Source organism: Lichenostomus cassidix, chromosome 1, assembly GCF_008360975.1.
Source record: "Lichenostomus cassidix isolate B80296 chromosome 1, HeHo_3.0, whole genome shotgun sequence".
Classification (NCBI taxonomy): domain Eukaryota; kingdom Metazoa; phylum Chordata; class Aves; order Passeriformes; family Meliphagidae; genus Lichenostomus; species Lichenostomus cassidix.
The window spans coordinates 81,229,799-81,243,324 of NC_139479.1; the positions used below are offsets into that span (position 1 = coordinate 81,229,799).

General features: G+C 38.9%; 1 protein-coding gene across 16 annotated transcripts in view; it reads right to left on the reverse strand.

Annotated features, from left to right (window-relative positions):
* Window positions 1–13,526, reverse strand: part of DLG2 (discs large MAGUK scaffold protein 2) — a 981,187-nt gene that overhangs the window by 43,600 nt on the left and 924,061 nt on the right. For all 16 annotated transcript variants that reach the window (XM_085065660.1, XM_085065786.1, XM_085065682.1 and 13 more), the window contains one exon: window positions 7,503–7,679. In XM_085065660.1, coding sequence (XP_084921786.1) covers window positions 7,503–7,679 — 177 coding nt within the window. The remainder of the gene's footprint in view (window positions 1–7,502; window positions 7,680–13,526) is intronic.

Sequence of the window (13,526 nt, forward strand, 5' to 3'; positions counted from 1 at the left end):
AAACGTGTTTGCCCAATTTATGGTATAATCTTAAAGTTCTTCAGCTCAGGTGCTCTGTTTGCCTTCACGTCTTTGGTCTGGAATTTGAATTGTGGCAGTGGATTGCTCTGGTGTTAGGAATATACCTCTCTTTTTCCTGAAGGAATGAACCTAAATTTCTGAAAAGCTTAAGTTTTACCTGCTCTGGAGATCTCTTGGAATTTAGCTTTGGTTCTCCAAAGATTTGGTCTTCGTTGAAACAGTCAGGGTTCAGGACTTCAGTGAACTTGGATGTTCTCAGAATTTCTCATCTGAGCTACCAGGACTATTTTGCCATAAACAAAGCTAAAAAGGGAACTAAATTGAGGTGTATCCAAAGTTCTGAATCTCTATTCTTTTAGATTTGTTGATCCAGCTCCTAGAAAAGGCACTTTTTAAATTAATTCAAACACTTTTATGACCTTTTTGCAGGTTTGTAATTACTATATTTAAGGAAAAATAAACTTGACTGCCTTTCTTTCCTCAAGAAAAAAGGTGTTTGGGCCCAAAAGGTTATTTGCAGCAGCTGACACTGTGAATGTCTAATTTTGATTAATCTGCTGAAAAAATTTCTTTTAAAAAAAAAGTTTCACTTAACCTAGTGATCGTTTTTTTATCACCACTGCTAGATAAAGCAGGATTATGGGGAGTTGTGCAAAATCACGAAGCAAAGGGGGAGAACTCTTATCTCCCCGATTTGCAACCCTGACTTGCCTGATGTACACATTGCTGCCATGACCCTGTCTAATTATATATTTGCTTGGCAGAGCTATGCCTAAGGGATAAGGAAAACATGGATATGATTTCCAAAGAAAGTTCATGGCTCAGTCCCATTTTCAAAAGTGCCCGAGGGGTCAATGAAACTCAAAGAAGTTTCAAGAAGTGTTCAAAGAAACCTCCATACAGCATTCAAACATGATGAGCTGAAAACCTCTGAGTCCTTTCAGTTCCAGAGACAGTTTCACCCTAGCAAAACTCATGGGGATTTCACCTCCATCTGCCCACCTCCTCTCCAAGTACAGCTGCCTGCAGAAACACTGCTGTGCACAAGGAAATTAGCTAAGACCATCTGAGATTTGGGACAGCTGGAGTATACTCTGTATACTCACTTTCTCTCAAAAACATTCCTGGTAGTAGATACCTTTTGGCCTTTTTTCTTTCAGAAAGGGTCAGGATTCACTCTCTTCTTCCCATGTAAAGCTCTAGAAGTGGAGCAGTACATTGAAAATATACCTCAGCCTTCAGTGTTCCCCCACTAGTAAGTTGAAGATTTCAGCTCTTTAGGATACTGTTCTCTTCCTGCTCTTCTGAGGAACTTATTACGGGGATGCAACACTCACTGCACTGCAATGTCTGTCTGTTTTTGTGTTTCTGAGCACACATAGCTGTTGAAAATGGGCCTGTGGGATTTTTTAAAATGTGACTTTGAGTTCTTCATATGCGCTGCAAAAAAGGAAAAATCAAGTATAACTCAACAAGACATGAACTACGATCACCCACTGTTGGAGATTAATGGACCACTGGGAGTTTTGTCAGCGCCTTTCTGAAAGCACTAATCAGTCTTCACAGTGGAGAGGCAGAATATCAAGTGAGAAATGCTTTAATCTTCAATAATACTGTTCATTGATGATGTAGAATATAGATACAAATTGCAAACTGGTTTCCAGAATTAAATAAAATAGTAACAGTAGCCTAATGTGCACATATTTGGCATAGAGGTTCTTTGCAGGATGAAAGTTGTTTCCAAATTTAGCATGAGTACTGTAGTGAGGAGAGTTGGCAAATACAAGAAAGCAATGTAAAATGGATACTTGAAAGACCTTGCTAAGTCTTGTTTTGCTTCACCATTTCCAAGTCATCTGAACTATATTTGTTTTGCCTGCCTATCAAGTGAAAGATAAGTGAAAATCTGTATACACTATTTATAGTGGATGTGGTCTCAGTTCATAGCTTTTTATTGCTTCCATCCTCTGAGAGATGTGAGATCTGAGCTTACCAAGAGATCCCCATTCTCAAAATTATTTTTGAGCATTCCTGAAGTGGCATTTTCCATGTATTTTTCAGAAGGAGAGAACGTGCTCTGGTTCAGCTCTCCATCTGCAGTGCCTTGCTTATAGAAAGCAGCTCAGCATCTGGTCAATATTTATGAAAAGAGTAGATGTAATGACATTAGGAAGTGAATTCTCATAAAATTGTAGCACAACCTTATTCGGTTTAAAAGATCACAGCTGTTTTCCCTCAGCACAGAAGTTTCACATCACTGCAAGAGCACAGGAAGAGGTTTATACCTACACATACATACAAATTTCATTCCATATTAAATTTTTCCAATTAGATTAGTGAGTACAGACAGATAAATTATTTTAGACAAAGTTGACATGATTATGCCATGTTAAGAAGTTTTATCGTCCAAGGATTAAAATGTTAAGGGTTGTTTAGAAAGGTAGACGATTTATAGGAAACCATTAAAAATAAAACTCACTTGAGTGGATAAACATGCCCTTCTGCCAAGCTGAGCAGAATAACAAATTTAGGTTGGCTTTTCGCCCACAGGGACTTCTGTGCTGGGAAAAACCTCTTGTTCCTTGTCCTTAAATGTTTGTGAAACATTGGGTTTTATGTACTTTTCCCCCCGCTTTGCTCTGAAAGGAGAGCACAGCTACATGTATTTGTGGGGAAAATGTTGTCTATTTGAGAACACAAGTATCAGGCTGGTATTATTACAGCTTGTAATAACAGAGATACAAGTTGCATAACATTTGGCAGTCAGATGTACTTAAACTACCTCCAAATGGGTGTCTTAGAATGATGTCCAGCCTGACAGCAGGTTTGTGACTGCACATCTTAAGGACAACAGAAAGATTGGTGTAATTATTTCAGTGTTTGGAGGCCAAGTCCTCGTTGGCTGCAGTGGGAGCAGTAGTAAAAGTGGTGAGAATTTATGCTCAGCCATTCTGGGGCAATCTGTGTGAAATCTCAGGCTGCATTTCAGACCCACGGACTCAAGTCAGGCAGATGTACACACTCCATAGAAAATACTGAGGCTTGACATTCGTGAGGTGGGAGGTTGCTGTTGTGGAGGGCTTGCCATGTAGGAGCTTGTGTCTGTGCAGAGACTCAGCAAGGAAAAAGTGAAAAGAACTGGAGGTGTAAAATCAGTGCTGTATATACAGCAAATTAAAATCTCTTTACTACTGAATCAGAGCATCTGTCTAGGAATTAAATGCACTCTAACTTATGCACATAGGTTTCATGCATTTTGTTTGTTCCCTTTAACTAATGTGAGTGTTTCCATAGGGAGGGAATTGTAGACATGGCTGCTGCTCAGCTTGCTGCTGCCTTTTATAGGAAGCTGATTTTTTTCATATGGAAAATTAGAAGGGCAATGAGGCAAATAAAAATTCTCACAATCAAAAGCACAGATTATGTAGGAACTCTAATCCAAATCTATACATATATACATATCCAAATGTAAAAAAAAAAAAAAAAATCCAGTGGAAATCTGATTCTGTTGGTAATTCTAGTATAAATAAAAAATTTTGATGATAAGGGAACACTTCACACAGGTAACCACAGTGCCCAGGTAATACTGCAGGCTGCCTGAGACATTGGTACAGGGCTGGTGGTTATGTCCCCTCACTTTGGAGACCCTGCTGATATAATGGTGCTGTCACCTCAAACATAGCTTGGATAAATCTTTTGGGCAGATGTGGAACCAAGAGAAATTTGGCCTGAAATGTTCATCGGTTAATACTATACAATAACTATTTGGTGATGGTGAAACCACAACTGAAGTGGTTTGCAGCCTCTCATGCTGAAGTCCTGTGCTTCCCAACACCAACATAATGTAATACCACACCACCTGTATACCATTATATTTGGTTTCTACCCAGCTAGCTACTCAGTCCTGTGGTTGAGAACAACAGTGAGAATCAGACAATAAATACATACTGACAAATGGGCAAAATGGTGTTCTTAGGGGTAGCAATGGATGCAACTATATTTAAGAACTGCAAGACACTTGGAATTTAATTGTCTTTTATCATCACAGAGGTTATTAGCTCACTGGTTCATGAGCTTTGGTCCTTGCACAGATCAGTGGAGAAATTTGGGGCCACCTTCACTTCTTTTGTGCTGCTTTGTTCAGTGACATCCCTCTTAAAGCCTGACTTGGTAATTTAACCATAAACAAGGCCACAAGTCCACATGTTGGCAGCAGCACTGAAATCTAATGACAAAAAAGCTTTCAAACTCTATTAAATCACTAAGCTGAAGTCTGGCAATGTATCCAAAAATCTGGAGAGAATAATGAGTGGCAGCTCCCCTACAATTCTAAATTAGATTTTTTTTTTCCTAGTATAACACATAAGTCATGGAGCAGAAAAGAGTAAGGAGCCTTGATTAAACATTCCCAATTCCTCTAATCAGTTAATACTAAAATGTCACTTTATGATGGGCTCTCCTGTAAAAACACAAAAAACCTAAACACATGGAAAGCAATTACCATTACACAGCACCTCAAAGAAGTAATATATTGTAGTCATTAGGACTTTGTGTGCTTATATAAATGCATATGTTTACACACACACACATAAATATAAATAAATATAAATATAAATTAAAAAAATAGATATAAATTTGAAGTGGTCCCTGGTTTTCAGAGCTATTCCATGATGATTTCACTTATGGGAAATGCAGTAATTGTATCTTAGCTGGCGCTGAACAGAAGTTAAGGTGAGTAGAGATAAGACAGAAGTAAAGCAGACAGCTAAAACACAACCTGGCACTAATAATCCCTGGAGGTGTATGGCTGCTCACTGACCCAAAGTGCAAAAGAGAAGTTACAGTACCACAGGACAGCACTCCACAGGCAGAAAAAGGAATCCAAGCACAACATCAAAACCAAACCCCACCAAGCATACCCCTCAAAACCACCCAGATGTTAAAAAAAAAAAAAAAAAAGGAACAGAAATGAATGGGGGATTGAAAAATACAAGAGAAATATAAAATCTCTTCAATTTACAACATCATGGCCAATTTAGCTTGCAGGACAAGCCCAACAAACAGCTACAGATGTTCTTTTCTTGCTTCCTTTCTTTCTATCACAATATTTTGCTGCTAGATATTACATATGCTGAATTATATAAAAAGTGATGCCTATAGGAATAATCCCATATAAACTATAAGAGACATGGAATCTTAGAGCCAACAGCTTAAATGAGGATTTCCATGTCGTTGCTGCCTGTATTTGGTCAAATGCATTCTGGGGACTACTCTGTTTTAGATTAATCCTCTTATACTCAATAACCCACACCTGCAGAGGAAATTTAACTCTGAATTAGCACAATCTGGCAAGTATGATTAGCTTTATTCTCTGTAACTCAGCCCTGTGTGCACTGACTGCTCATCCTCCCCTTGGGTGGTGTAAATGACCACAGAAGATGCTGCCAAGAGCACATCAGTCTCAGGCTCTAAGGAATCATCCAGAATCCACAGAAAGCAAGCAATACTCACTTTGCAGTGCATTGGAAAAAATGACCTTGTACAACTGAAACCTTTTATGAAATAACAGCAACTTCCTCCCACCCCAGCTCAGGTGTGTCATTACACTAGTGCAGACAGAAAATCAGATGCCATTGATTTTTCCAGGCTTCTCAGATTTACTAGTGAAGAACAAGGATGACAAGGGGAGGGCATGGTAACTATACCTGCATCTTTTAAAATTCAAGACTCTTATTTTTAGCCTCTAACCAACCTATTTTCATATTGTCTCTTTTTTTTTTTTCCCTGTTTTCTCCCAGTGTTTCCTAAGCCACATCTTATTCCTAGGCTTCATAATACATTTGACTTTGACTGGAGAACCTCTATCTTTTGTCCTTGAAAACACCACTGTGTGGGTAACCCAATAAGCTTTAAGCACACATCACCTTTCCACTTTGCAGGATACACAATTCCACATCTTAATTAGCTGCTTTGCTTTGTCCTTTTTTCCTCTACAGCTGTTTTATTATGTATGACAGCTTTTTGCACCTTTTCACAGTAGGCACCACAGAGTGAGTGAGCTTTGTGCACATACTTTCCTTAGTATTAATTAAATAAACTCTCCTCTCTCCCCATGTATGATCCAATAATGTAATTAAAACAGTATTTACTTTAGCAATGAACAGCAAGCAAGTATTCCTTTTTCAATATCTAGAGACTAAATCTGGTCAATGCGCACATTTTTCCATCTTAAAACTTATAATCTAACCTTTTATTTCTATCTATTATATAACTCCAGAATTGCTCTTCACTGAAAAACCAGGTGTGGATGCTATTCAAACATGATCATTAGAGAAAATAAGATCCTTTTAGGGCTCATGTCAACAAGGTATTTGATGGCCTTTTAGTTTACTTTTACATGATTTAGAACAATGAGTGCCATAAGCTCTATTAGTACCTTGGCCAATTCTCTGGAAACAGCAGCAGGTGCTCTAGAGAGCCTCAAGCCACCCATTTTCCCACTATAAAAAATAGTCATGATCATTTTTATACCAGTGCTAAAGCTGAAATAGCTAGGAATAGAAAGTTTATACTCAGAGCATTGCTGCAAAAGAGAAATGTAATATGTTTTGACAGATTTCATTTTCCTCCTACCCTTTCAGTTCTTGACCTTTCTATAGCAACTATCAACAGAGCCAGGAAGTAATACAAGTTTGTATGCTAGTTCTGATTTTGTCAGAGACTTGTGGCTGATTTTACAAAAGCACCTAGACAGAATAAACAATACAAACAATGAGGGAGATTCACATATCTGCTCTCCCTCCAACAGTCACCACGAATCCATCACAGCCAAACAAAGGTTCAGATTTAGCTTGGAGAGCAGATGAAAGTTCCTTCATTTACATTATATGAAAAATTCACCGTGATATTGATTATCCATCACTTTCCAGGCAGAGATTAAATTAACAGATTTCGAAGCCAAAGATGACCATTATATAATTTAGCACCATATTTTACATCACACAGGCTGGGAAGTTTAATTCTATTACCCGCTCAAAAGAAAGACATATCGTCTTGATTTGAAAATGTCAAGACATTCATTACATCCTTCAGCAGTTTGATGCAATGGCTAATCACCCTGACATTAAAACATGTGCTCCACTTCAAATTCAGAGCTGATTCCCAGACTTGGGTTCTGGTTATTCCTTTTTTTTTTGTTTTTTTGCTGAAGTTCTTTAGTAGATGGTGATCTTTTCCCCTTTCTTTTTGATGCTACTTATAATTTGGCCACCTTCTGAGCTCCTTTTCAGTACAGTTATAAACAGCCCGAAAGCTTTAAACCTCACAGCAAAAATTGTGTCTTCCAACCCTTGAAATACCTGTGGGATTTTCCTTTACTACCCCCAGTTTTTCAGTAGATTGACGCACCCTGTCTTGGTTAAAAAAAAGGAAATATTTTAAGATAATGGGCAAGGAGGTGAGGAGGACGAGGCAGCACTCACCTCCTCTTGCTGGGTATAACTCCCATCTCCTCACTGTCCCCCTCCAGAGTGACCCTCCTCGCCTGCCACCACTCATCGTCTGAGGCGTTGATGACGTGAAGGATGTCTCCATACTTGAAACTGAGTCCTTGGCTTGGGAGGCCACTGTCTTTGCTCTTGTCATAGTCAAACATGGCTCTGTGAAAGGAAATAAAGATACAAAGAGAGGTGACTAGATCAGTCTGGGTACATTTACTTCTGAACAATTAATCATATTTTATGTCACAGGTAACTCTTTCTCTTCTCCAAAGGGGAAGGTCCTACTCAGAGGAAAACTTGCCACTGTGAAGTTTGGCTTTACAGAAGCCTCTTCTTTTTGTTTGCTTTTTATCCTTTAAGAGAAACTGAATTATACAATCTGACACCAACTCTCAGCCTGTGCCTTCCAGTCCTATGCCTGGCACCTGCACCAGGGTAGATGTATCCCACTTTCTGAGGGTAAAACCCTGCACATCAATTCCAGCAAGTGCAGGTCACTCATTGGAGTTACCTAGCTAAAAATACAGATTTTGGTTTCTTACAGGAAAAAATACTTGGGAATATTTTTCCCCTGAAAAACATTGTTTAAAGATCCTGCCTGTCAGGAGCTGATGTTTATTTTCTATAGGGAAAATAATATGATCATAACCCTGGCTGCAGAAATATTAGATCAGTAAAATGCCAAGAGGTGTCTAATAATTCCTACTCTTTTATTGTGAGAAATAAAGCCATGGCAATCTTTTCACTGGTAAACACTTTTGTGAGAAGGATTTGATGTAATTAATTGTTGTGCATTCTAGTGTAATTGCAAAGAATTATTATAGCAGTTTCATGGGTAGATGTAAAGCACTCAAAGCTACCTCTCATAATGAGAACCTTAAAGAAGTTATCAGAATTGTGACTATGCAACCAAAATAATTTAAAGCACCAATTCTGCACGCCAAATCTGGTTTGGAAGGAGGAAAAATGCTCTTTGAAATATGTCTTATTTTAAGGAGTTTACAGTCTTTTACTAACACCTTCAGAAATGCCTTGATAATTCCCTTCTCTGAGGATGAAGACTGTTGAATTTTACATAATCCATAATCTTAGTTATGATTGTGCCTTTTTTGGTAAATATTCTTGGAAGGCATGTAACCTTTGAAAAAATTTAATGGCTTAGCAGTGGAAAAGTTCTTTTAAAAACCTGACTAGATCTTATTAAATATTTACATTCGGAAAGGATTCTTATTGGTACTAGGTCATCTGCTGCTTCTCAAATACAGCTTTCTTTGAGGACATTTGATGAAGAAGCTTATAAATCCAGACACAATTAAGTGTCATTGGACACCTATTCTGAACCAGCTGATGACACTGGATCCCTGGAAGATGGCAGCTCACACACAAACAGGCACATGGCACATTATCCTCTGGGCATTGCCCTTGGCAGCAGGCAGAATTTTACTGCTGTACTGAAAGTTGTCTTAAAAATTCACTGATTAATTGTGCACTTTGCCATGGGAAGCCAGTAAACATCTCAAAATCCCTAAGCACATGGTTGGCCATGCTGGATACTGGGCAGATGTAATGCAATCCTGATTCCAGGCGTAATTAAATCACTCAAAACAAGGGACAATATCTTCTGTTACAGAGAATAAGCAAGACTGTAACATCCCTGGTGTAAAACATTCCCTAATGCCAAACTGGAAATGCTTCATCCTTGGCAAGTTCTAAGATGAAGGCTGTCATTCAAAAGTTCAGTAGTAGAAAGAAAGTAGGACAATATTCTTTGTCCTTGAACAGACATTGGCACCTCAGAGCCCACATATTGACTTAAACTCAGACTGTCATCATGCTGGCTGATGGTAACAGTGAATGCAGATGGCAGTGTTTGCCACTGACTTGCTTTGATTGGAGTAATCATGTGCATTGCTAATTAAAATGAGATTATAGATCTCAGACAAGAGAATTTTTGAGCACACTTTTCATTGAATGGAAGATTTACCGGCTGACACTCTACAGATGTTGATTACTCCATTAGCAAATGAAAATGACAGGAGAGCTGACTTCAGTGATCTTTCCTAAACATTTCAAATCAAGAGCCAGGCCTTGGTAACAGCTGTATTTGAGTTTATAACTTTGACAACATTTCTGGCTCTGGGAAACGTACTTTTGATAGCTGGCTGTTGGCTCAGCTATAAAGTATAGGGAGATCTTCACTGCAGCACTGTTGACTACTTTGGGCAATACAGAGATCTGGGCAGACTCATCCCCACCACCTCAGGCTGTGAAGACAGTTTGGATCTCTACACATCCAATTGCCAAATCTAGTCTCTTTAATAGACTGACATGTCATTTCTGAATTTCTACCTGATGAACACCACCCAGTTCTGTTTGTGCTCAGTCTTGCAGATGTATATAAAAATAGCACCTCTGCATCTGTTGAGAGTCAGGTGAAGTGATACAAAATGAATGCAGCCAGAGCTCTTGTTTGGTAAAGGAACTCGGCAGAGCAGACAGAAAAAGATGCCTTTTTTTCTTTGCTCATTCATGGTTTCAGAAATGACATCCAAGTCTTACAGGATACCATCTGCAAGCACTGAAACTTTCATCAGAGTCAAGGTCAGCTTTCAGCAAAATCTATTTGTTCTACGCAAGTTTCTTCACCAGGATAACATACTAAGGTGAGACACCTTAGATAGGTTCTGCCATGTCATGGGGAGCATCAAAGGAAAGGTTAAGAAATAGTAGCACCTTTGCTGAATATGATGTGTTGAGAAGAAGACATAATCAAAGCAGCCCAAAAAGAAACCCACCCTAGCACAGAGCACCATCACCCTTCTCTGAGAGAGGAGCACCATATTTTCCTTTCAGCATGATCAGAACCAGATAAGTACTCTTCCAAAATGAGATGTTTAATAGAAACAGGATTATTTGAGTCATCCAGATGATCTAAACCAAGAAGACATGTCCCAGTGCCTCTCTCTCTCTGTGATGAATTAGAGGTGTCTCCCCAGAGCACAAGCACAATGGTGCAGATAGTGGAGAGGCTGCTCAGCAGAACTAGTGAGCTTTCTGAGCTTGCTAATATGACTGTCTGCTTTCATCTCTCTGAGTCTGCTTATTCATGGGTTGCTTGGGCAGTTCTTCATGGCACTGAGCTGTAAATCATTTTTAGTGTCTTTTACTGCCGTATTAAAGAATAATAATCTCAATAACCTTACAACATTTTAATGACATTTATCTAATAGTCTTGAACACTAACAGCTTCTTTTTTTCTCCACAACTTATAAAAGAGCATCTTAAAGCACTACTCTTTCAGGTGTTTTATATGCTCAGTTAGCTGCTTGCACCCAATCCTCAGCCTTTTACTTTTTTGATCCGATAGGACAGAACCAAGATCTCGGCAAGGCTTTCTCTGTGTCAGTAAGGCTTTTTTCTCAAGTCAGCTAACTAGGTCTGCTTTTGGTTTGGGGTAGTCAATATTTTATAATGAAGGAAATCAGTTTGAATTATTTAACTTCCACTTTAGGTCTGTCAGCAATGTTATGATCACACCAGCATCAGAAACCTACTGTTCAGTATCTTCTAGACAATGCATTTCACAAATACCAACCTGGGTTACACAGGATAGATAATGCATTTAGAGGTTACAAATACTGTGAACCCAGTGACTACTATGAGATGTGGAAAAAATACAGGAATAGGGAACAGAGCTTGCTACTACCCAGTTAAACAGATGTGGTGAAATCATGATTTGGTCAGCTTAGTTCCCTTATTAGAAAAACAGCAACAGGAGTGGGTGTGATTACCAAAGGCATAAGGTAGATGCATCAAACTTCCATTAACACGTAAGTTTTTTTTCCCCTCAGTTCCCAGTTCTTGTCTGAGTTAGGGAAAACTGTTTAATATCTGTACAATATTTTGAAAGTGAAAAATGTCATTCAAATACCAAGTAGTGCTCTGTTCTTGGTGAAACGCTCCTGTTTGTAGAAAATAAAGACACTGTCCTGAGAAGTGAAGCAGGAGGTTCAAACATTTAGAAGAAGCTGGCTATCACAAATATTTAAGAATATGTGAGGCTTGCTTCCCTGATAGTATTCCAGACTTCAGAAGTGATCATTACACTAGACTAATCCCAGCAGCAATTTGGACAGAACCTAACAGGTTTTATTTTTGTGCTTGGGTGCTTCTTAATCATTTTTAGGAAGCCACATCAGCGTAAAACATGAGGCAAGCATTTCACAACAGTATTCAAATCATTGCTCAAAAATTGTTTGAAATTAAAATACTGATTTTACCATGCTGCAATATACTGCCCATCACGCAGTGAGGTGTCCACACGGCATGAAGGCCACTAAAATAGGGATATCTTTTTTTCTTCCACTTATCATAGATACTTCATTACTTGAGGCATTTCCAAAAGCTATGTTGCCTTGTGCAGTAAATTTCTGTTTCTAATGACACCTATTCTCGCAGCTAGAGGAATAAATGTTTGACATAGAACATGTATTAGCTGTAACAAAATACAAAAACAATTCATTGTGCAATTCCATATATTACAACCTATTGACATCCACGATGTGTACTTTGTTACTAGCATTTGTAACATGAAACATAAGGTACAGAAAGACTAAGTGATCTTGCTGAGCCCTTAGCAGAAAAGGGAATTTAACAGAGAAACCTCTTAGCTTCCTCAACTAATGCTGTAAACACCATCGTTAGCAGTCTTCATAATCTTCCTGACAAAGCAAGGGATATTACTACATTTACAACACAGGAATATATTTTACTGAATGCTTCTGTATGTTCAGTGCAAAATCCCAAAATGTTCCACTCCCGTATCAATAGCCAGTAATTTGACACAGTTCAGGTGCTGCGTGGCAGCTTTATTTGCATCTCTGAAATTACTTTTTCTTCTGGCACAGATGGGAGTTTGCACATACATTTACAGACTGCTCTTTGCTATTCACTTGATTATGAAACGACAACAACATTTAGCAAGACAGAGCTTCAGCTGCTGTAAATAGTCCTAACTCTCCTGCGATCTGCCAGCATATCTGCATATGCACCACTGAAGGATATTCTCTTCTCTGAACATTTATTGAACAGAGATTCTCAGACATCAGGTTTTATAGCATCATCCTAAGGGAGATATATGTTATTTTCCTTGTGTACCACATCTACCTACCCCCTGCCCTATTGTTTTTTTACAGATGGGGAAATCTAGTGCTCAGAGGTTTAACCATTTGCCTCGTTTTAGAGAGCAATTCAGCATCATAGCCAGAATCAGACCCCAAGTTTCATAGCTGTATTTTCTGCACTCAGTAATAAATGTATTTCCACCCACTTGCAGGCTCAGCTTGAAGAAAAAATTAGAAGATGAAAGAAACGCTAATGTAATTCATTGCTATAGCTACAACAGAGAGCACAGCAGCTCTCTGATAGAAGCAGCCATTGCAAGGTAATTAAGATGCTATTAAAAGGGTTAAATTTTCACATACTGGCAAGTCAATAAAGACTTTCAACTTCTCCTCCCAGCTTTGTTTCCATCTGGAGAATCTGTACTGGTAAATCCTACGTGTAAAGCATGCATAAAAGGTTTCTCTCTCCCTGGGAGGTTTGGGAAGCTCTGAGGCGCTGCTTGCTGAGACTGGAGGCTGCTGGAATAGGCCCTGTGCACAGGATGATTCTGTCATACATTGTCACCTCTGCAGAAAGCGTGGGAGGGGGGACTCTTGGGAACAACAGCTTTTATCAGGAGTATACTACAACAATGTAGTTTTGACAAAAAAAGTATGAATATTTGACCTATCGCTCATTGATACCACAAGTCCTGCTTTTTCCTTTTCCTTGCCTTATTTTTTTTGCTTCTTTTACTTTCAATTTCCCCCCCCCTCTTTTCTTTTTTTTCCCCTTTTTTCCCCCCTGTCTTAATGATGCTGTGACTCTTCATGAAGCCAGTCCCCTCAAGGTTGTCAGGCTGAGAGGGAGTGTTAGCTGTTTGTGTTACCAAAATCAGTCATG